Source organism: Dipteris shenzhenensis, chromosome 11 (assembly GCF_047967505.1).
Source record: "Dipteris shenzhenensis isolate YYH24624 ecotype China chromosome 11, Dip_SZ_1.0, whole genome shotgun sequence".
NCBI lineage: Eukaryota > Viridiplantae > Streptophyta > Polypodiopsida > Gleicheniales > Dipteridaceae > Dipteris > Dipteris shenzhenensis.
In genome coordinates, this window is record NC_141606.1 from 31,702,426 (window position 1) to 31,725,105 (window position 22,680).

The 22,680-nt window shown below is 45.8% G+C and overlaps 1 protein-coding gene across 1 annotated transcript; it reads right to left on the reverse strand.

Annotated features, from left to right (window-relative positions):
• Positions 1–593: 593 nt before the first annotated feature.
• On the reverse strand, positions 594–22,680 carry LOC147896910 (putative glycosyltransferase At5g03795). The gene is made up of 6 exons (XM_087381356.1): positions 22,513–22,680; positions 21,955–22,248; positions 2,203–2,489; positions 1,843–2,075; positions 1,458–1,615; positions 594–1,224 (listed from the first exon to the last, which is right to left on the reverse strand). The coding sequence occupies exons 1-6, from the start codon at positions 22,666–22,668 to the stop codon at positions 1,120–1,122; spliced, it is 1,233 nt and encodes a 410-aa protein (XP_087237482.1). The 5' UTR covers positions 22,669–22,680; the 3' UTR covers positions 594–1,119.

Genomic DNA, 22,680 nt, shown 5'->3' on the forward strand with positions numbered 1-22,680 from the left:
ATTCATCGACTCGTAATTATTGAGTTAGAAACTCTATGTACGAGTAAGGGCATATTGAATGACTATGAAGAATCCACTGGTCAGACAATATCAGCTCATCGCAACTGGAACAAAACTTCACGAGGTCAAATCAGCATGTGAACTGTTTCGGCAGAAACATTTATGTAGATGAATTAAGGAATTTCCTCACGTACAAGCACACAGTTCTAACATATACTTTTATAAGACTGTCCAATCTTACAAATTAAGCTATTTAGTAGAATGAGTGAAAGAACAAAAGAGAGTGAGTTTGTAAGCGACTTTAAACATACTTATGAGTAAACAAAAATCAAAAATAACTTAGTAAGCCACGCTATTATGTTGTCATCAGTACCAAAGGATAAGCTGCCTTTGGGTTTAGAAAGATTCCGGAATCTCTTGGGTACACACAGTTCTAACACATCTAACAACCTGACAGTCACCAACTTAGTTGCAAACACGTGCAGCAAGTCTACATACATCATAGCTAATACTCACTATGACTTCCCACCAACTGAATTTTTGAAATCTCATTACAACACAAGCGTTCTAAAGAGACCTTCAGCATGCTCAGAAATACAACTTCAATAAAATGCTTCAATAGAAGGGGGCTAACTGAGCAAATTTCTCAGTCAGGACTGAAAATTTTGTACAGAGTGGAGAATTGCAGCCTTACCAAATCAGATTGGATCGCAATATCTAGATATTGAAACCCAAAAGTAAATTACATCTTGACAAATTTGCAAACGCCAGCCCCCAATTGCCATGAAGTGAAGGTTGCTTACAAAAATGAAGCCTCAGCATGGTAACACCAGTTGACGATTGGGAAGTTCTCCAGATTGCAGTCCAGTTGGAAAATCCTGAGACACCTGTATATGGCAGTCCATCCTTTGCCAAAATACCAGACAATAATTTCCTCAGATAACAATTGAAGTTTACGAATGATAAATCGGGATAGGATGCACAGGTTGTTGAAAAAGTGATGACCCTCCTTCGTCCCATACATGCTGGTGGTTGATCATAGTGAATGTTATGAGGGTCAATAGAGTGAATGTTAGGAGGGTCAATAGTTTGCCTAGCCATTCCAAGGGTTCAAATACTTCAGCTATATTTGATAGTATAATGCCTTTGCCACAGCTCATACATGACCATATGAAAAGCATCATACTTAAGTGGAGGTGTATGCCACTCGAAATGTTTTTGAGCCTGGTTCACAGTTTCAATACCTGGGATTAATGATAGTGATTTTACGTTTCCTCCTACTGCTTTTTCAATGAGATTAATTAGAATCAGCCACTGCTTCAAAAAAGAATTTACTGCAACTTTGTGGTTACTTTTTTTAGTCTGTCTTGATTGTATCAGATTGTCAACCATAACGGTGGCTCTCAAAGCGCACACACAAAAGAGTGAAATTTAACTTGAAACATTGAAATACTTACTTGTCGGAGCGATCCATGCAAGGCAGCAAATTGCTCATCTGTAACTGATTGTAATTTAGCCTTCAATTTAATCACATCTTTTTCTTTGAGTATTATTGAGAACTTGCGCCAATTGAGGACGTCATTGAAAGGTAAATCATAATAATCAGAGATGATCACTGCAGCATAGTTTGACAAACCAACCACTAGTGGATTTCTTGCCATTATACATTTATGATACACTACAGCCCTGCATTATCCTAATAAAAGAAAAAAACGGACTAGAAATGGACAGCCCACTTTTCTAGCAGAATTGAGGCTTGGGTAAAGGCTCAACACTATGAAGGAAGTAATGATTGGAGATAAAAAGCAAAAAAATCTGAAGTCTACAACATAAGAAGCTTACCAGGAACACATGCATAATGTATTGAGTCAGCAATTCGTGCGCTGTTGACTTGTGAGCCACCTGGACATATACAAAACTTGCTTCTGTAAAACTGTTTTTGGTAAACTAGTTCCCCAATAGCCCTACTGATGCGATTGTTGCTGATTGAAAGCACTGTGTCATTCTCCCATAGACGGGCCAGTATCACCCTTATTTTGGAGTTACGATGACCAGCCCAGAACCCTAAAATAGTCCTGCAACCCAACAAAAGTCTATCGTATAAAAACATCTCGAAACGTATGACAAAAGGTATAAAAGCCCCAACAAAACTTTCTGAATTCACAGAATGCCAGAAAAAGCATAAGATGAGGAGCAAATTACCGGTTTTGGATGTCATCACCTCCTTGTGGCAATGCAAACGGCTGCAAAACTTGTGGCAATGCCACATCCTTGTGTGGAATGAAACCAACATTATAGCTAGGCGAGCAAACAACACGAATTGAATTCTTTACTAGTAGTGTTACATTCTCCGTTGCTCTCACCCCAACATCATGACATGTAACAAAAAAGTGATCAGCGCCAAGGGTTCTATTCCAGTAAGGATACTTCTGTATTAAGGAGCTCACATATCCTCGCACTATGACGGCCATTTTCTCATAAGAAATACCCTAAAAACAAAACAGTACCCACTAGCTTCTCATCAGAATATACACATGTTCCTTCTATATAGTTAGACAAACGATAGAACAAGCAAAACGAAACAACGATGGAACAAGCATAAACAAAACACGTCATGTAGAGAAATAAAATTAGAAGTGCAGTTCTTCTCCTGATGATAGTCACCTACAAGGTTAAAAACCATAGTCCTCTCTATCTACCTGAATGCAAGATATGTATCGTGTATGCAAGGTCCAGAATCATACTACATAGAACTCTGGGGCCAAACAAATGTGAAGGCTTTGCTTTTCCTCTTCAAACGCTTCCTGAAGCATGATCTGTAACTTCCCTCATTCCAGTGGCAAACACGCTCATGCAACAGAAAATTTCACGGGCAGATAACAAAGGTAGCAATGCCATGGAAATAAATATAACATCCTCAGAACTTATGTGCCAGAATTATTGAGATCCTCCGTCATGAAAGTCCCAATAAAGAAATAAGCTTGTCTGAAAAAGAACAAAACTACATGAGAATAATCTCATGTCAAATCCATCTCAGATCAGAATCTCGTTTTTCTTCCTTCCCAGCTATCCACACACCTTCCAGGAGCTAGTTTCTCAGATCTGCCGTCACCCAGGAGCCCTGCCCTTTGTGCAGCTAGCCTTTCTGTTTGTCAGGAACAGCCAAGTGTGGTTGTTTTGCTGGCCTCTGTCTTGCCAGGACTCCCTTGACGGGTATCAGATCTGCAGATTTGGGCTGATTTCTCTCCTACCAGGTTTCCCCTAGTGGGTATCAGAGCTGCCATGTTAGAACCCTCAGCCAAAATCGGAAGGAGGTCTGCCATGGAATATTGCACTAGACTAGGATGCCTTTTCTGGATTGCATAGCAAGACCGAAGTGCCTGTGAATGGATTATTCAGTTGGCTGTCTTTGGGCTGATGCACGACAGTGCTTTCTTTGTATTTGCATGCCTTCTGAATAAAAGATAAAGAAATACCGAAAGGGGCACTAAGTTTAGGGCCAATCTGGTGTCTGGTGCAAGACGGGGCAATCTAGATCTCGGGTGTTGTTTTCTAAGTTGATCTGTTTTGCTGTGGAAAGTTCTTAGTGGCTGAAAATCAAGTATTAACTGTTCACTGCCCATTGGAGATCCCGAAGACCGGTTTTAGTGGTTCTGTTTCCGGGACATCGCCATCTTCTTCAAGAGGGTGAGCCCGTGGTTCTGTTTGGGTCAGGACAGCAAATACTAGTCGCTGTAATAAATTTGCAGCTTAGAGAAATTTTCAGCCATGGCACTTAGCACGAATGCTGAGGAGAAATCGGGGTCTTTTGATTATGGTGAAAGGAAGATGAAGAACAGCCCGTTCAATCGGAGCATGCTACCGAGGGTTCTCGTCATGAAGAGGAAGAAGTTGAAGAGCCAAATGCAAATGAACAGTTCAAGGCACAATTGCAGGGATTTGCTCAGACTTTTGCACAGTTGATGCAAGATCCACGCTTTGCAGAATTGGTGAATGCTCCTTTGAAGCCTAAGAAGAAGAAGAAGACTCCGCAGCCGGTAAAATGCCTCCCGAATCAGGTATGGGCGGAAATCCCTAGAGCTTTCCACTTTTCGGTTCGGGCCAGCAGACTAACCCTCATCTTCTATGCCCACAGGTTATTTTGGAGGAGGTTCAGTGTTTCAAGCGATGGTTGGACAGCTGAGCAAGGCTATCAACGACAAAAATTCGGAGGTATGCCGGCTATGATGCCTAACATGATGTATGGTAACATTGGGATGCAGCCAGCTATGCCCGGTATGATGGGAAATTTTTCGGGGATGCCTAGAATGAATGCAATGGGGCCAAGAATGGTCAATCCTGCTGTGAATAGTGGACAGAGTGTCACAAATCTTGGTAATATCATGCAGCCCCCGTATTTACAGCCATCTACCTATGATAATCTCACACCCAAGGGGAAGCTGTAAAATTTGATACTTTTGATGGGAGTCAAGACAAGTCGAAAGCTCTTACTTTTATTCAGCAGTTTGATGCAGCATACTCAGGTGAGAATTTTACAGAGTTGTCAAATTTAGAAAAGCTGCCACTTTCTTGAAGGAAAATGCCTTGCAATGGTGGACAAATCTTCTCTTGCAGAGGAGAGCACCCACCACATGGGTGGAGTTTAAGCAGGTCTTTTCAGCTGCATTGTTGACCACCACATTTGAAGTTGACATCATAACGGCTTGGCATAAATTGGATGCAAAGAATTGCTGCAACTTGGAAGAATATCACAAGAAATTTTGGGAGGGCCTGTTGCCAATTAGTTCCTATCGGCATGTTCCCTTGTAGGTAGAGAATATTGATGTGGATCACCGAAGGAAATTCGAGACTTTTGCACGAAGTCCAAGGTTTCTAACAGTCTCAGTTGATCGAGAATGCCAATACAGCTTACACTTTGCTATAGGGCAAGACCAGTGGTTTTAAGGGCAGCAAGAGAGAAGAGTTCAAAAGGAAAGAAGAGTTTAAACGGAAGGACAGATTTGGTAGAACTACCTTGGTTGCAAGACAGCGGCATGTTCTCAGGTCACGGCCTACCGGATTGACGGAGGAGGAGAAACAAGTCCTTAGAGAGCAAAACGGATGTTTCTACTGCAGGGAAGAGGGCCATCAAGTGCATGAATGCCCGCACAAAAAGAAAAGACAGCATCCTTTGGAGGATAAAGATGAACGGAAGGTGGAATCCAAAGCTGATCAGAAAAGCAAGAAGCAAAAGCCCTATGATGGCCTTGTACCTGACATGATCACTAATAAGAAACAAGAAGATGACACAGAGCTTTGTAGAGCTTGGGGTAAAGTTCGTGATCAGACCGCTCTATTTTTCTTTGACTCCGGTGCTAAGGCAAATTTTATTTCTCCAAAGTTAGCAATGCTAGTAAGCTGGGTATACGCCCAGAGGAGATGGGTTCACTTGCGCAAGCAGACATGGCTGCTACAGGGCTGAGTACATCCATCACTCCGATCATTGAGTACACAGCTGTTTTGATACATAAGTATTTTACATCACGCCTCTGAATGGTTGTCACGTACTTTTGGGCATTTCATGGTGTTACCGTCTTCGGGCTATTGTTGATACTTTCAATAAAACCATTGCTCTGACTCACAAGGGAAAGACTCATGTGCTTAATGTAAAACTCAAAGGAGTGTCCATTCCGGTTGCATCTGCTGCTGCAATTACTTCAGTAATGAAAGAGCATATTTCTGTGTATTTGATTTTTGCCAAAGAAAAAGAAAGAAGATGACCAGCCGCCTCTTTCTGGTATGGATAAAGAGCGGACAGATTTCTTATTTCAGTTTCAAGATTGTTTTTCTAAGTCTTTACCAAGGGGAACTCCCACCCGAGAGGCCTGAAGACATGCTATAGATATTATGCCAGGTAGTAGCCCTCTGAATATACCACCACACAGGGTCAACGCAGCCCAACGGGAAGAAATATCGAACCCAGGAAATGAATTGCTGCACAAAGGGCTGATTCGGCCCAATTTCTCCCCATACTGTTCACCAATTCTTTTGGTACGAAGAAGGATAGATCTTGGCAGATGTGCATCAACTACCGTGCACTTAACAAGATCTCAGTGAAGAACAGGTTTCCCATTCCTCAAATTGATGGCATCTTGGACACACTTGAGAGGTCTTCCATTTTCAGCCACATTGATTTGAAGAGCACGTATCATCAGATCCGCATTCGACCAGAAGATGTGCACAAGAGGATTTTAGGACCACTTTTGGGATTTATGAGTATCTTGTCATGCCATTCAGGTTAACTAATGTGTTGGAATGGTCACCTCCCCATCTATGAGCCCCCAAATGAGGAGTGCATCGGGGGGATGGACCATAGGCGGAATGGCATGCCACATGGACAGCATCTTGGCTGTCATGTGGGCAGGAGACTCATGGTGGAGAGGGGGCTGCCACATGGGCAGCACCTCACAAGGAAAGGGCCAAGAGGCAAGGACTATGCACAAGTATGCGCCCTGCAACAGCAGCCTGGCAGAGGCACAGCATGGCGTGTATGTACGGGCGGGAACAGGCCCCTGACAGAGGCACACAGGAGGCGGTACAGAGTCTGCATGTGGCGCAACAATGGGCGCCTGCAAAAGGCAGCACATGGGCTGCAAAAGAGCCTGAACAGGGGCAGGAAGAGCAGGACAGAAGGGGAAGAAAAAGGAGCAAAGGGGGGCTGGCCCCTTGCCCTCTTATAGTGGCTGGTTGGGCTGAGCCGGTCGGTTGGGCTAGCCAACCAGGTCGGCCCAACAGACCAGCAAAGGTGAGCTCGTGCATAGAAAAGAGGGCCAAAGGCCCTGTTTTGAGAGCCCTTAGAGGGCTGGACCTGCAGCAGACTGGTCGGCCAGAATGATGCTGACTGGTCGGTTTTTTGGATCAGGCCCTGGGCCTATAAAAGAGGGCCATTCAGCCCTCACAAATCATCCATTGGAGCAGACAATATACAGCAGACAGGAGCAGCAATTAGGGCTTCGTTGGGCCTATTCCCAAAGGGTGAAGGAGACTTACAAGAGCTGCAGACTGAGCTAGTAGCTGCTGCCCACCTAGGCAGGTTTTCAGACTGCAAGGAGGAAGGGATCGGGACGAAGAGTCTACATACGCTCGAGATGGAGCACATGGGCTCAAGTCTAGAGATATCTAGCAGATAGTAGAAGTACTTTGTGGTAAGATCAAAGGACCACGCTCTGGTAGGACCTTGGGTCTATCTCTCTTTTGTTGTGTCCATACTACATAGTTTTGGACGGAAATATATTGTTTTGGTAGCTTCTATATTTGGCTGGTTCATTGTCTATTGATGAGTCTGCACATCTATGTGTTGCACATAAGTTAAAGAAGTTTGTGATTCCACTCCACATACACATTGTGTGAGCTCCTAGGCTATTCTATCAGTCTTCCGCTGTGCGTACCCTCTGTTGGTCGATTTCTAACATAATGCTCCCGTCACATTCAACCGAATGATGGACAGGATTTTTAGAGAACACGGGTCCTTTGTGGGCATATGCTTCGATGACACCAGCTATTACGTCGTTAGGACCATGAATGCATCACCTGCCAAAAAGTGAAGTATGACACGTAGAAAACCCCTAAATTGTTACAGCCACTCCCCATTCCAGATAGACAATGGCAAAGCATTGCTATGGACTTATCTTTTATCTTCCTCCTACACCGTCAGGTCATGATGGTATCTGGACCATAACTTGCAGGTTCAATAAACACGCTCATTTTATTCAAGTGAGGAAGAAAATTTCAACAGACTAGATGGCAAAGCTTTTCATGTCTCATGTTTTCAAATACCACAGAATGCCACAGCATATTATCAGTGACAGGGACCCGCGGATGACAAGCTTATTCTGGGGAGGATTATTTGAAAATAAGGGGACCACACTGAATTTGTCATCCTCGTTTCATCCACAATCTGATGGGCAATCTGAAGAGGCCAATGGCACCGCCCTTGATCTCTTGTTTCGGAGCACAAGGCAAAATGGGAGCAATACTTGCCACTCATTGAGTTTGCCTATAATAATACGGTTCATACTTCTACAGGAAAGGCTCCTTTCGAGATCGTAGAAGGATACAGGAAAGTTCCGCCCATTCTGCACACCAAAGATAAAATCTTTGAAGCTATTAGTTTGTGGAAAACTTGGATGAGGCTTACAGGAAAATCAAGATCGCTCTCCGGAGATCTCAGGACAAGCAAAAGAGAGCCGCTGACCATCATCGTTGTGGCTGCAATTCAAAGAAGACGATTGGGTTCACTTACGCTTTCAGAAAGCACAGCAACTGGAAAAAAAAAGGGGGAGGACAGGCTGTATGTTAAGCTTGGTATGAGGTAATATGGTCCCTTTCAGATTCTACAAAAGATCAATGATGTAGCTTACAGGCTGAAGCTACCGGATCATTGGACGATTCACAATGCATTCCATGTGAGTCTTTTGAAACCGTTTCGGGGAGATGTGCCAAAGGATATGCCTCCTGAAGAACAGCATGAAGTTGAAGAATTGGATGAAATCGTGGTTCTGAAACAAATTCTAGTAGACAAGGAACGCAAGGTAAAAAATAGAGTTATCAGTCGCTATCTGATGAAATGCAGAAGTTATCCAACTATTGATGCAAAGTGGATGAAGGAGGGTGAACTGGCAGATTCACCTCAGTCGTTGCAGCTCTACCTAGAGGCATTTCAACTTGAGCCGACTTCAATTAAGGCTCATTCAGGCTCAGAAGAGCGTGAGTCTGGGGCATTGCCTGATGCTCAAGAGAGGGGTAGCACCTCCCCTCCCTTGGTTCAGACCGCTCCTGATATCTAGAGGTTGCTTGGTGACACTGTCAATCTCACCGAAGGTACTGCTTGCTAACGGTATATCTGCCGCGAGAATTCTGGATCAGTGTACTAGTCAATGTCAGTTTCTGTTTGTATATTTGGAATGGCTCGTTATCTGAGCTCTAACGAGCCAACCCTTGTATATATTTTTTGGTTTTTCAATGCTGTTTATGCATTTCTGATACTACAAGCACATATCTAAAAAGGTGGCAGAGTCTACCACACAGTATTTTCATTTTTCTCACTTTTGTGCTTGCTGTTTTGAACAGCAAATGAGGACATTTGTTGTGTTTCAAGAGGGGGGTCTGTCACGAGGACGTGAATTTCTAATTTTTAGGAATTAACGGTGACTGACCTGGCCTCAAACTGATTAAATTTGTAAAGGACACTTACGTGCAATTAATTCCATGGGCCAAGGCAAAGGATCTAAGGGTTAGAGAGGGGTAAAGATCCATTGACTTGCAGGGCAAGTAAAGGCAGCTATTCTTGGCTCAAGTGGCTTAGGGGCTAAGCCAGGGCTGGTTTAGCTCCATCTTAGATCCAAATCTCGTTATTCTTCTTCCCAGCTATCCCCACACCTTCTGGGAGCCAATTTCTCATATCTGCCATCACCCACAAGCCCTGCCAGGTCCCAGACTGCCAAATTGCCCCTTCTAGGAGCTGCTACCGGAATTCGCACTTCACCAGGACCTTCCCGGGAGCTGATTTCTGAAATCGCAATTCATCAAGGTGCTAACATGGCAAGCAATTTCTGACTGCGCACTGTTCCAAGCTTCCTTCCGCTTCCAGAGAGGGCAATTCACAGTTCTGTGTGTTCCCAAGGCTGATCCAGCAGATTTCACAGTTTGCAGGAGCCTGCCAGGCTGTTCTGGGAATTTACCAGAGGGCTTCTCTGGTCAGTCGCTTTCAGTTTTGCACTGGTTTAGGCTGCTCCGGTGATCTCCAGTTGTTCATCTTCAGGTTTTCTCATCTGCCAAGCCATCCAAGTGCTTCCAGGGATTGCGAATTTCTCCAACAGACTTCCAGCCTTGGCAATTTTCCTCCAGCAGGTTTCCGATGTTGTCTTTGCTGATTTTCACCCGCCAGGGAGCCAAAGGACTTGCTCAAGGAGATTCGTTCTCATGTTTGCTGCTCTCCCAGGGTTTCGCGAGCTTTCCGATCTGTTGATTGCTTTTCGGGAGCTTTCCTACTGCCTGAGAACCTTCACATCCTATTGCTTTGTGCAGCTAACCTTTCTATTTGCTAGGAACAGCCAGGTGTGGTTGTTTTGCCGGCCTCTGTCTTGCAAGGACTCCCTTGACAGGTATCAGAGCTGCCAGGCCAGATTTGGGCTGATTTCTCTCCTTCCAGGATTCCCCTAGTGGGTATCAAAGCTGCCAGGTTAGAACCCTCAGCCAAATCAGAAAAAGGGCTGCCATGGAATATTGAACTGGACTAGGATGCCTTTTCTGAATTGCATAGCAGGAGGGAAGTGCCTGTGACCGGATTATTCAGTTGGCTGTCTTTCGGCTGATGCATGACAGTGCTTTCTTTGTATTTGCACACCTTCTAATAAAAGATAAAGAAATACCGAAAGGGGTGCTAAGTTTAGGGTCAATCTGTGTGTGGTGCAAGACGGGGGCAATCTAGCTCTCAGGTGTTGTTTTCTAAGTTGATCTGTTTTGCTGTGGAAAGTTCTAAGGGGCTGAAAATCAAGCATCTGCTGGTTATTAACTGTTCACTGCCCTTTGGAGATCCCGAAGGCTGGTTTCACTAAGGGTAGATGCATCAATAGGGGATGGACTAGGACTGCCATGTGGGCAGCAAGATGGCTGCCACATCAACAGCAGAAAGAAATCCTTTTTGTTGATGCCAGTTAGCCACCCACGCGGCCCATCCCTCACTAGGCCCTCCTTGTGGCTTCCAAATCTCTACAACTGCCTGCTGCACCACCTCGTCCTGGAGTAGGTCATCTGGGATGCGAACCCCATTTTGGGAGAGACCTCTACAGGGCTGAGCAAAGGTGTAGCACCACAGGGGAGTGGTGCTTGCCAGAATCTCTTTAGAGGCTCCTCTATGTAGCGCCCAGTCCCCAACATAGAATCAGTCGAGGCACTACAGCAGCCCATCATGTCTCCTCTGTCGGAAGGAGAAGAGTAGGCTGCATGGGGTCCTAGCAAACATAGTGCAAGATTATCCAGAGCAGGTAAAGCTCTTGACGAATGAATTGGGAGACAAGAAAATTGGCGGTGAGGGATGTTGTTGTGGCAGAGGGAATCAGTTTTCTAACACAGGAAAGAGATCACCTGATGAGAGGAAAACTCGGTGTCATAATTTCAATTTGCGAGGCCCCTCTGCAGGGACGAATCCCTCTAGGAAGTCGACAAAGTTTGGGGAAGGGAGCAGCAGCCCATTGGGCGAATCAAACATAATGTGAGTCACCATCTTCAAGACTAGAAATTTCCTTTTAGGAGCAGCAAATTTGGGTATGGATTTCATCCGGTGTGCGTATTCCCTGGCTGAAACTAGCATCTAGACTAGAAAAAGCCAATTGCTTTTCGCTGGAAGCTTCTGGATTAGGTAGAAAAGCCGACTGCTATTTTCGGCAGGGGACATCAATTTTGAGGCGGGCTGTTTTTGCATCTACTTTTTGTAGCCAGCCGCCTCAAATCAGCCAGACCCCTCTTCTTGCCAGTCACCTGCAATTCAGCCCTCCTGCATAGCTTCCTACCGAGCAAATTAACATCTCGGCTGACTGTAGCCATCAACTCCCGCTTTTCTTCCATGATTCCACCTCTACAGCCTTCAACTCTTCCAGCAAGGAAGCAGTTTTGGGATCGCAAGGTTGATGATCTTCCAATCAGGATTCAAGCCTACACAGATACTTTACCGTGCTTTGTTATACACATGAAACATGTAGACTTGTTATTTGGGATAGAGTGGTTAAAACCCACGATGTCCTAATTGCTTGGAAGGATTATACTCTTTCCTTTTTGAATAAAGACACCCATGTATCTGTTCAGTGTGATGATAATCATCTCTCCCAGGGACCTTTTGCAATAGCGATGCAATTAAGGAATATCTTGAAAATAACTTCTTATGATGTGTTCTGATGTGTCTTGATTCCACTTTCTTCATTTGTTGTCTTTTGTTCATGATGGGAATGAATTAAGTGTGTTTGAACAAAAGGAATTTAAGACATTGTTACATGACTTTCATGATGTATTTCTTACAGCTACCGGCAAGTTTACCTCCAAAAAGTGCAGTAGATCATCGCATAGATTTAGTTACTAGCGCTCACCCTATAAGTATTCCACCCTATAGGATGAGCCAATCCGAAGAGGATGAATTAGCTAAGCAACTCCAGGATTACCTAAACATGGGTTATATACGCCCAAGCAATTTGGGGTGCTCGTGTTCTTTTAAGAAAGAAGAAGGATGACATTTGGAGAATGTGTGTGGACTACAAAAGGTTGAATAAAGTGACAACTACGAACAAATATCCTCTCCCTCGAACTGACGATTTAATTGACAGATTGGCCGGATCGAAGTATTTCACTAAAATTGATTTACGTACTGGCCATCACCAGATACACATTTATTTGAAACATATCAAAAGGACAGCCTTTCATATGTTGTATGGTCATTACGAGTTTCTCATATTACCTTTTGGGCTGACCAATGCACCCGCCACCTTTCAGCAAATGATGAATGACTTGTTCTGGGATTATCTAAGTCAGTTTGTGGTAGTGCTTTTAGATGACATCTTGGTACACATTTATTTGAAACATATCAAAAGGACAGCCTTTCATATGTTGTATGGTCATTACGAGTTTCTCATATTACCTTTTGGGTTGACCAATGCACCCGCCACCTTTCAGCAAATGATGAATGACTTGTAGGATTATCTAAGTCAGTTTGTGGTAGTGCTTTTAGATGACATCTTGGTGTATAGCAAGACATTAGAGGACCATATTGGTCATCTCACAATTGTTTTAAGACTCTTAAGACAGCATGCGTTGTGTGCCAAGATGAGTAAATGTGACTTCTTTATGAAGGAGATCATTTACTTAGGCGACAAGATCTCACAGGAAGGGGTTAGCATTGATCTAGATCGTATTCAAAAGGTTTTGGATTTGTCCAACCCCCAAACGGTGAAACAACTTCATTCTTTCCTAGGCTTTACTATCATTTTAAGAAAGTTAGTTCGTGACTACTCAAAAATCATTTCCAAATCATTATTGAGATGTCGTGGCCGCAATGTTAGAAATCAACCAACAGAGTTTACACATAGCGAAGACTGATAGAATAGCCCAAGAGCTCACACAATGTGGGATGTGGGTGGAATCACAAACTTCTTTACTTGATGTGCTTCACATAGATGTGTAGAACAGCAAATAGACAATGCTCAGAAGAGATATAGGACCAACAAAATATTTCTGTCCAATGAACACAATACAACAGAGGGCCAAATTGCCACCAAACCATGGTCCTTTGTCCTCACCAAAAGATGCTGTCCTACTACCTCCGAGACACTCCTAGATCCCTAAGTTCGCGTGCTCCCCAATGAGCGTATGTTGACCTTAGTCTCCGTGTCTGATCCTCCACACCTTGTTGCCCTGCAGTGGACAGCCTGCCTTGACCTCCTCCTAGATGTAGGCCCCAAGTGTGCTGCTCCTCTACTCCAAGTCTGCTCCTTGAAGGCTGCCCTGGTGGATGTGTAGAATGCCCCCAAGGGGCTCCTTTTATAGGCCCCAAGGGGCCGCAAAATAACTGACAAGCAGCCCCCCTCCCTGGCTGACTTGCTAGCCCTTCAACCGACCCACCAGCCCCTATTTATGGGGCTGTGGGGACCCTTTTGTGGGGCTATGTGCTGGCCGACCTGATTGGCCATCCGACCAGCCAGCCTCAGCCCTATTTAAGAGCAGGGCACTGCCCTTTTGCAGCCTTCTTGTTCCATGCAGGGCCCAGCACTTGTGGACTGCATACCCTGCTATCTGCTGGCCCTGTTGCAGGCCATAAACCTACCCACAGAACCTCGCCAATCAGTGCGCCTTTGACCTGGGATTACCCTGCCTGCTTGCTGCTCCAGATGCGCCTCCTGCCAGGCGAGATCCAGGCCCTAAAGGCCTTGCCAGCTGTCGCGGCCTTTGCCCTGGGATAACCCCGCCCTGTTTGTTGTGAGGTGCTGCCCATGTGGCAGCCCCCTCTTTCCCTTTTCTCTGGGCAGATCTTGCCCTAGGTCTCTTGCCCCCATGCTCTCCTCATTTGGGGGCTTACAGATGGAGAGGTGACCTTTCCAACACATAATTCTAATCACCCTATCACCTGGAATGAAGATTTGAATAAAGGTTATGATACTTTGAAGTTATGTATCAAGGAAGCACCCGTTCCGATCCTACCCGACCTTATGTTTTGGAGGCGACGCGAGTGATTTTACAATCAGGGCAGCATTATTCCAGGAGATCAACCCGTTGCTTTTAAGAGTAAAAAGCTAGATGACACTCAATATCGTTGACCCACACTAGAAAAAGAACTCTATGCAGTATTGTATGCGCTCAAAGTTTGGATACACTATCTGTATAGTTTCAAATTTGTTATATTATGATATGGAAAAGGTTCACGAATAATGTAGCAGATGCATGAAGTCGAATCAAGTTGGTAAATGCTTTGGCCTTTACTGTGATCACCTCCGACTTATTTCAATCCTTGAGAGGGCTTTGTGCAACTGAACGTTGCTTCAGTACATATTGACAAAAAGTCTAGGATGGGAGCTTTGTGATTGACCAAGGCTCAAGGATAGTGCCACCTACGATACAGGCGGCAAGGCGGTCAAAGGGTAATTCGGAATGGTTTGTTGTTTCGAAATGAAAAGAGTTGTGTACCAGATGTGTCGGATCTCTGATCCAAGATTTTTCGAGAGTGTCATGATGCACCTAGTGCACAGAATTCTCTTTTTGGTGCATCATACTTTCCTCTTGCCTAAGATGACGGAGTTTGTTCAAAATTGTGTCATGGGTTGCCGTGTTTGCAAGCGAACAAGGTTGAAAGTTTACGCAGCATGGGCTTATTACAGCCATTGCAAATTCTTGGTAATAAATGGGAGAGTATTTCCATGGACTTTATTACGGGGTTGCTTAGAACATGCACAGGCCATGATGCCATATGGGTTACAATAGATCGCCTGAAAAAAATGGCTAGATTCTTACCTACTCGATCCACCGTCTCAGTAAGACAATTGGCTCAGCAGTTTTTGTGACCAATTATTTCACTTGTATGGTTTACCTGCTAACATTGTCAACGATCAGGAGTTTACAAGTGATTTCTGGTCACTTGTTTTTAGATGTTAGATACTACTCTCAGTTTGGGTTCCTCAGAGCATGCCAAACAAAATGTCTGCCAATTTTAGGCATAGAGGGCTTGAGCCTATATAAGGAGCCCAAGGGTTCAGTTTTTAGCAGAGCAAGTAGGAGCAAGCCTAGTTCCTCTTGTTGGTCTAATCCTAGTGCACCTGCTATCTAGCATAGCCCAAGACCCAGCAGCAGTTCCAAGGCCCTTGGGCACCACCTGGTGGTATGGGACGCGAGGTTGGTTGGGGACTGGCTAGCGTTATGGTTGGGTGGTGAGCTGGTTTGCATCCTTCTATGGTTGTTTCCTTTATGCTTGTTGCAACCTGCAGGTCCGGGGTTTTAGCAGCTCTGGGGTTGTAAGACTAGAATATATCCAAAATATGCCTTTGTAAGACTAAAATATGTCATAAGGTAATAGAAAAATATGCCTTTGTAAGACTAGAATATATCCAATCGTACAAATTGAGATTTTTGTAGATCTCCCATCATGCAACCAAATAGAGACGAGATCCACTTGTCCTCCCCGTGGAGTGAAAACCCTAGAAAGGGCAAGTGCGGGAACCAACCACACCAATGGAACCCCCTTTCTAGGGCTGCAAGATCATCATTGTCATCTCTAGAGCTAGGGGATACACGTTCAAGATCTCTAAGTAGTTCCATGGTCCAAGCCTCCAAAACTTCCTTGGCAAAAGTTGCCTAGGTTGAGGCCTCGCACCTGAAAGCTGTGAGAACAAGCCACCTGACTCGGGCTTCTTCAAGGAAGAAAAGTCCTGCATGAGAGAAGAAGAGGGCTGCGACTGAGAAGAGAAAGCTGCAGCCTGGAACAGAGGGGAAGACTCAACCATGCCCTTGCATGAGAGCTTGGGAGCTAGGTCGTGTCTAGGAGAGGGACGGAAGGATGAGGTGAAGAGGGCGGAGCGGAGACAGGTAGTGAGGCTACGAGGAAGGAGGATGACAGGGGGGGGGGATGGGGAGGAGGAGGACGGATGGCTCGAGCAACGGCCTCTAGAACAATGGGACCTCTGGATTCCTGCTGCTGGGCTGGAACCTGGGTGCTCGTCGGTACCCCTATCACCGGGGGGGTCTCTCTGCACATCAAAGAAAGTATTGTCTTCTGGAGTCTAGGGGCGACCTGCTTGGGCAAGGGCTGCTTTGGGAAGCTGCCTCATGTTCTACCCTCACTCGCTCATAAAGCCTGGCACGCCCCATGCATTATTCAAAGCCTACCTGCTAGGCTTCTTACGCTCCACCCTGGTCCAAGTATACGAGGATCAGCTATATTTGTTTGCTTGCCACCCACCATATCCATGCTACCAAAGCCCCTTTTGGAACCAGTAGATCCTAAAAAGGATAGGTGCTATCTGTTAGAAATGTCACTGCCCCACCTGTGAGCCCCCGATTGGAGGGGACAAGGGGACAGGAGACTGTAGGGGGAAAAGGGCAGAGGTTACCTGGCTGTGTGAAGGACTGCGCCAGCAGCCTACGTGGAAGATTGCGCCAGCAGACACGGGAGAGGATGGAGCAGCATACAGCACACATGGGGGCCTGGCATCAGCAGCCCAAAAGGCCCACAGAGGGGGCCTATTTATAGGCCAGACCAGCCAGGTCTGGTCGGCCCAGATTCAGCCCCAAAAGGGGCCCTGACCACGTCGCCTCAGTCGGCTGAAACAGACTGGCCTGGTTGGTCAGTTTGAGGGTTCCAAGCTCTCCTATATAAAGCCCCCCATTCCTCCTTGATTCTCCATCACCAGCACTGACCTGCCTTGCACCGGGCAAGCGCGCAGGGAGAGGAGAATACTCAGTTCTTGTTGACAGCAGCCTTGCTGTCCTCTCTGCTCATCTTTGAGCTTTTGTCTGCCCACTATTGTGGAGGAATATATGAGTTTTGTGCTATCTCTCTCTCTGACTCTTTGACTGTTGTTTGAGCTAGATCGGGAGTGAGAGGTGTGAGTGATTCTATCCATGGAAGGTACGCATCCTGATTCCAAGGTCACGGTGGGGGATAACCGGACATGCCCTGTCAAGGGTGTTGGTAGTATTCCCTTCATCACAACTGCAGGAAACGAGGAACTGATTTCCGGTGTACTATATGTACCGACCTTGTGCAAGAACCTATTGTCTGTCTGTCAGATGGACAAGCACAATATGTCGGTCTTATTGGACAACGGCAAAGTCACTGTCACATCCAAGGCAAATGGAAAGGTGGTGGCTCAAGGAATTGAGGAGCATGGGCTATATCAGCTCAACGCTCTATTGGTGCACGGGGACCATGGCAAATCCAAATTGTGGCATCAGCGGCTCGGTCACGTCAACTATGGCATTCTTGCCGAGATGCAAAAGACAAAGATGGTGGATGGACTTCCACCGATTGCAGGCAATGATCATGTTTACAGGGCTTGCTTGGAGGGCAAGTTCCCACATGAGGCCTCATCATGGGCCAAGAAACCGCTCGAGTTGGTTCACGCCGACATCTGTGGCCCAATGTCAACAAATTCATTCGCAGGTTCGCGGTATTCTCTTTTATTTGTGGATGATTTCAGTCGCATGACGTGGGTTTTCTGCCTGGCCAAGAAGTCTCAAGCTTATGAGTAATTCAAAGACTGGAAGGCCTAGGTAGAGAAGGAGAGCGAGGAGGTAATCAAAGCTTTCCACACCGACAAAGGGAGAGAGTTCACTTCTACCGAGTTCAATGGATTTTGCAAGAAGCACGGGATCAAGAGACAACTCACTACAACTCGCACATCTCAGCAGAATGGAGTTGCTGAGAGGAAGCACAGAACCGTCACAGAGACAGGTTTGACCATGTTGCGAGGGAGGAATCTCTTGAAAGCTTATTGGGGTGAAGCCGTGAACACTGAGTTCACATCCTCAACAGAACCAAGACCAAGGCCGTTGATGACAAGACTCCATATGAAGCTTACTATGGTAAGAAGCCCACGATATCTCATCATGTGCATAAAGATGAGCGGACAAAGCTCGATTCCCATAGCCGAAGATGTATCTTTGTGGGATACAGTGATCCAAGGCCTATCGCCTTTTTGACCAAAAGAAGAAGATCCTTATCAACAAGGATGTGATCTTTGAGGAGTTAGAGCCACAACCTGCAGAAGAGGTTCCCGAACTTCCAACATTACCCCCACCCAAGGTCACCATCCAAGAGGTGGAGCCGACTAAAGACCCCGAGGAGGAGGAGGAGGAGGAGGAGGAGGACGAGGACGAGGAGAAGGAGCATGCCATTCCAAAGCCAGCTCCCAAGGCACCTCCATCAGAAAAGAAGCTACCTCAATGTTATTTGAAGACTTTAGCAGACTCACTGGTCACGGACATTCCCGAGAGCAGTTCCGGAGTGCAGTGGTCTCAACGCAACATGAAGACTCCCTTCGTGAACTACGCTATGGTGGCTCACCTTGAAGAGCCCCGTTCCTTTCAAGAAGCGAAGGATATTCCAGAATGGCAGGAAGCCATGCAGGCAGAGATGGATGCCATTTTGAAAAATGACACCTGGGATTTAGTGCCCAAACCAACCAAGCGGAAGGCCATTGGGACTAAATGGATGTACAAGCTTACATTCAAATTAGATGGGAGCTTGGACAAGTACAAAGAGAGATTGGTAGTGAAAGGCTATGCACAGTCAATAGCACTTGAACTTCGACGAGACCTTCGCCCCCACAGCTAGGATGGTGACTATTCGGATAGTCGTACCCTGGAGGAGGAGGTATATGTGGCAGAGTCACCAGGATTTCAGATTCCAGGATCCCCATCAAAAGTCTGCAAACTTAAGAAGGCCTTATACGGGCTGAAACAGGCCCCCAGAGCTTGGTACCAGCAGATAGATGTTTTCTTTTAGAAGATCGGGCTTCAACGGAGTCCATCAAAGGCAAATCTTTATCTTGACACAGAGGGGGATTTGCGCCTCGTATTGATTCTATACGTGGATGACCTCATCATTACAGGGGATAAGGCAGCCAACAACCTGGCTCTATAGTGGCATCAAGAAATTCAGCGCAGTGTCACAATAAACGTTTCTAGATTTTGCTAGGTGTTTCGTCTAGAAACGGTTTTTTAAAATGCATTTTATATGAATTATATATAAAACATAGATAATTATCTTCAGATTCTTTCTCTCTCTTAAAAGAGCTCTCAAATATAAATATACACATAGAGTACTCTCAAAAGATTCAAGACACAGGTGACAATATGTACTAGGGTGTTTCGCCCGTTTCGGCGAAACATTTCGTCTAGAAAAGTTTCTAAGTGTTTCGCGTGCTAGAAATGCATTTTTTGGTTACACTGATTCAGTGCCATTATACATTGACAGCTTAAGCCCATGTTCAATGGGGTTGAGATTCTGTTCGCCGTCACCTTTTTTTGCTGCATTCTTCTCCTAGAGGTCATGGGCCTTTTGCACCTTTGTGGGAGCCTATCTGGCCCCCAATGGATAGTGCTTGGCAGTGGAACCCCTTCAGCAGAACTGTTTTGGAGGCGCTTGGCTGTTAGGCACCTCTTTTCCTTGCAGTCCTCCGCCTGGGAACAGTCCGGGGTTAATTAGAGGAGTAGAACCGGCTCTCCAAGGATTTGCTGGCCCGGTGTTTGTTCCTGGGCGCCCTTGGTCTCGAGCTCCTTTCTGGTCATCCGGACTAGCTCTGACGTTCCCTTTCAAGTCGGGTAGCCTTTGGAGCTTCAGGTGCAGGCCACAAGGTATCTTGGCAGATTTTGGGAGCAGCCCATATCAGGCTTCAGTTCATTGGTCAAAGGAGTTTTGCAGTCCCAGGAGCAGCCTTTTTGCTGCTTCATATGTGTGCTCCAGCTTTTTGGGCTTTGGCTGCAATATAATTGGGCTTCCTTGCAGCTGCTCCTTTGTTTCAAGGAGCAGCCCTTTCAGGCCTTTTTCAGTTTGGTTGGCTTAATTTGTTTGAAAAGAGCCTCCTCCCTTGGCTGAGAGCTCTTCTTATTGTGCTGGCCTCTCCATTCGCCTTTGCTTTTTCCCTTTCCCTTTCTCTTCCCCTTTTTGGGCAGATGTTTGTTTGTTCTTTTTGAGGATCGAATCTTGGTGGCAACCCTTGGTTTGGCAAGAAGAGCTCTCATGGCAGCATCCTCGACTCCCCAAGCCGTTTATGGTTCTTTTTCCCCCGAAAGATAAGCAACAGGCAAAGAAGGCAGTCAATTCACTCTAGGATAGAGCAGTGCTGAGCAGGATAGTTGGACTCACGCCCACGAGGAGCCAGTGCGCGATTGGATTCAGGCGAGCCTAGCACTAGCGGTCTTCCTCCTCCATTTGAGCTCTTCAGACACCCCCCTCCTCTTGAGCCTGCACCTAGTGTGCCTTCATTCCATGGTACCGCAGGTTCACAATTGACGACATGGATTCAACTCAACATGTGTCCCGCTTCCCACTGCCCAGTAACACCCTGCTTCTGGGGGCTCTCGAAGGAGTATCGGACCATCCTCGACTCTACTAGGAGAGCTTTTGGCACGGTGGTGGAGTCGCCATCTTAGATGGCAACATCAGTGGTAGCAGATAACGGAGTGACTCAACTGAGGTTGATAGTTGAGTATCTAGAGTCCATTCCAGAGGAGATCCTTCTGGAGACTCTTGATGGTGGGGAGTTCAGGTAGCGCATTGAAATCTAGGGGCTGCCATGCCAGTTTGTATGGTGCAGGTAGATGGGACACTTGCTCGTGATTGTTGGAGGGGTTCGAACAGGGCTCCTACACAGCCTTGCCAAGAGCAGAGGGATGCCTGCCGAGAGAGCGGAGCACAGGTTCAGAAAGCAGATGGAGTCCCAAATACCTTGGTTATGCCTTGTAAGGACCAACCCTCTTTGCACCTTGCATTCAATCAGCCGCCAAACAATTGTGGCTCTGAAACCAGGTCTCAAAGTGCAGAGCAATGTACTGATGTCTTGGTGCAACCATTCACTTGGGGGCCTGTGTTGAACTTTCTTGCGGTATCTCCTCTTGCCGACCTGACCAAATAACCAAGTGGCCAACCCACTTGACCTGCCCCAAGACCAATTAGCCTGGTTGCTTTGACCCAAGGCTGGACCTATGGGCTTGCCCATGGGGTGGGTCCAATTAAACCCCTATGTAAACTGCACGTCATAAGGGTGGAGCATTGAAGGTTGCCTGTTTCAAGGGATGAAGGGACTTGGCGTCATCTTTCAAATGGGAGTTCTATAATTCAAGCAGAGAGACCAAACCTGTAAGCAAAAAACTGAGAGGCTTAACGTTATATCAAAACTACAAGTGAAGCACCATTTTACGCAGTCTATCCCTATTAGACTCACAAAGTACACATATCCAAAGTTGTGCACCGGATTAGGAAAACAATCCCATCATCTCAAGTCGTGCTGCATTATGTTCTCATAAGTTATTTTTAAACTTCCATATACAACAGTCTCGTAGTGAGGTCTGTTAGCACTCTGGATGTGAAGGGCAATAGTTACGTAGTATCACGTGCAAAGGAGGTTACAACCTTTCGATTCCACAAGAGAATATATTATAAGGAGGTAGATCTTAAGAAGGCTAGGGACACTTACCACCACAAGCTTCATAAACTGGCTAAAAAAAGGAGTATGAGGCATTGTACCATTTAGTGTGAAATGCGAGTTTGATTTCAACTCCTCTATTTATGGCGTCTGTTTGTTTCTGACTAATGTTTGTGTACACCAGAGAGATCAAAACATACAAACACACACAACGTGACAAAAGTCGACATGATCGGAATATATTTTTTGATGGCTAATAATCTATGCAAGTGTGCATATGGAGAAGATCTATACTAACCTTGCCTCGCATTTTATGACAGGATATCGGAATGAAGAACAGGTCTGCTTCTTCCGCATCATAAGTTCGAAAACGGCTCTCTCGTATGTTCTGGAAGAAATAACCCTCGCTGGCGTATTTTCCAGTTAACTTCCGTGGGGTTTGGAAATACGTGGTTGGATCTCCATCTGGATAGATGTATACTTTAAACTTATCTTCCATCTCTTTGTAATTCCGTTCAAATACATCAGGCGAGTGGAAAATGGAATTGGACGATGTAGGCGGCGCATCTCTGGTGAGCTCAAATGCGAACTCCTTTTGGGTGCATATAGAAAGATTTTAGAGCTCTCTCTCTCTCTCTCTCTCTCTCTCTCTCTCTCTCTCTCTCTCTCTCTCGATTTCTTCGTGATCTCAAGCTTGCCCATCGTCAGCTAAGCTAATGTGATAGTTCTCGAGGTAATGCTGCAAAGGAGAAACAGTTCCTACGAGAGATCGTAAGCATTATCGACCGATCAATGGGAAGAGAGCAAAAATCAGAAGAGAACAAGGCATGCAGGAATACAAGGCGCGGGAGCAAACCTGCGAGGAAGCTGATGAGGACAAAGAAGCAGGAAAGGAGCGCCTAAGAAGAGCAGGGAAATTGAAGAGGAGGAGGAGGAGGAGGAGGAGGAGGAGGAGGGGCAGCGGGAGCAGCAAGCATCGGTTGTGGGAGAAGCTCTTAGTGAAGGAAGCCATAGAAAAGAGAGT